The 1908-nt window shown below is 46.0% G+C and overlaps 1 protein-coding gene across 1 annotated transcript; it reads right to left on the reverse strand.

Annotated features, from left to right (window-relative positions):
- Positions 1-785: 785 nt before the first annotated feature.
- On the reverse strand, positions 786-1292 carry LOC138903813 (uncharacterized). The gene has a single exon (XM_070192389.1). It carries the CDS (start codon positions 1290-1292, stop codon positions 786-788), a length of 507 nt encoding a protein of 168 aa, XP_070048490.1.
- Positions 1293-1908: the final 616 nt, after the last annotated feature.

Raw genomic sequence — 1908 nt, forward strand, 5'->3', positions numbered from 1 at the left:
TGTGCTAGTGACAATGATGATCATGTATTAAATGCTAATGTTTATTTTTCTAAATAGTTATTCACGTGTTAATTGTAGTGCTAATATTTGGAGGCCACAATGGTCAGATTTTATGGATAAAAAGAACGTAAGAACTGACGTTGGGGGCCACAATGGCTAGATTATTCAATGATGATCTTGAATAATCTTGACCTTATCCAAGGCATCTTGTACCAAATCTGTACCCAAAAACCGAGCCTCCCCCGGCTCAAACCATCCAACCGGCGATCGACGCTATCTACCATAATGTGCCTCACAGGGAGCCATCTGAATGCTCGACTGGTAGCTGTTGTTGTAGGCAAACTCTGCAAGGGGCAAGAACGGATCCCACGATCCTCCGAATTATATAACACATGCGCGGAACACATCCTCAAAGATCTGAATAGTGCGCTCGGACTGTCCATCCATTTGAGGATGAAACGCTGTGCTCAACTCAACCCGCGTACCCAACTCACGATGTACTGCCCTCCAAAAATGCGAGGTGAATTGCGTACCTCGATCAGAAATGATAAACACGGGCATACCGTGAAGACGGACGATCTCGCGAATGTAAATCTCTGCCAATCACTCCTAACAATAGGTAAATACCACAGGAATGAAGTGCGCTGACTTAGTCAGCTTGTCCACAATGACCAAAACGACATCAAACTTCCTCTGAGTCCGTGGGAGTCTAACAACAAATCCATAGTGATACGCTCCCATTTCTACTCAGAAATCACTATCTTCTGAAGCAAACCACCAGATCTCTAATGCTGGTACTTTACTTGCTGACAATTTAGACACCGAACTAAATATGCAACTATATCCTTCTTCATCCTTCTCCAACAATAATGTTGCCGCAAGTCCTGATACATCTTGACGGCGCCCTGATGAATTGAATACTGGGAACTGTGGGCCCTTTCTAGAATCAACTCACGAAGTCCATCCACATTAGGTACACAAACACGACCCTGCAACCTCAAAACTCTATCATCTCCAACCGTAACCTGCTTGGCATCATCATGCCACACTATGTCCCTAAGGACAAGCAAATGAGTGTCATCATACTGCCGCTCCCTGATGCGCTCAAACAACGAAGACCGAGCGATTGTACAAGCTAGAACATGACTGGGCTCAGAAATATCCAACCTCACGAACAGATTGGCCAAAGCCCGAACATCTAATGCAAGAGGCTTCTCACCGACTAGTATATACGCAAGGCTGCCCATACTCACTGACTTCCCACTTAAGGCATGGGCCACCACGTTGGCCATCCCGGGATGATACAAGATGGTGATATCATAATCCTTCAATAGCTCTAACCACCTCCTCTGCCTCAAATTGAGCTCCTTTTGTTTGAACAAGTACTATAAACTCCGATGATCCGAGAAAACCTCACACGACATGCCGTAAAGATAGTGCCTCCAAATCTTCAACCCATGAACAATGGATGCCAACTCTAAGTCATGGACAGGGTAATTCTTCTCGTGAACCTTCAACTGCCGCGAGGCATATGCAATCAGCCTGACCTCCTGCATCAATACTGCACCGAGCCAAACACGGGATGTATCACAATATACCGAATAAGATCCCGAACCTGTGGGAAACACCAACACCGGCGCTGTACTCAAAGCAGTCTTGAGCTTTTGAAAGCTCACCTTACACTCGTTTGACTATCTTAACAGGGCACCCTTCTGGGTCAATCTGGTCAACGGGGCTGCTATAGATGAAAACCCCTCCACAAATCGACGGTAATAGCCCGCCAAACCTAAGAAACTCAAAATCACCGTAGCTGAAGTGGGTCTAGGCCAGTTCTGAGCTGCCTCAATCTTCTTACGATCCACCTGAATGCCCTATACCGATACAACGTGCCCTAATAAAGCTACTGAG

This window comes from Nicotiana tomentosiformis, unplaced genomic scaffold (genome assembly GCF_000390325.3).
Source record: "Nicotiana tomentosiformis unplaced genomic scaffold, ASM39032v3 Un00008, whole genome shotgun sequence".
Lineage (NCBI taxonomy): Eukaryota > Viridiplantae > Streptophyta > Magnoliopsida > Solanales > Solanaceae > Nicotiana > Nicotiana tomentosiformis.

Bases quoted from the DNA above. Each gene is read 5' to 3' on its own strand.
- LOC138903813 (XM_070192389.1), bottom strand. From the start codon at position 1,292: ATGGCCAACGTGGTGGCCCATGCCTTAAGTGGGAAGTCAGTGAGTATG.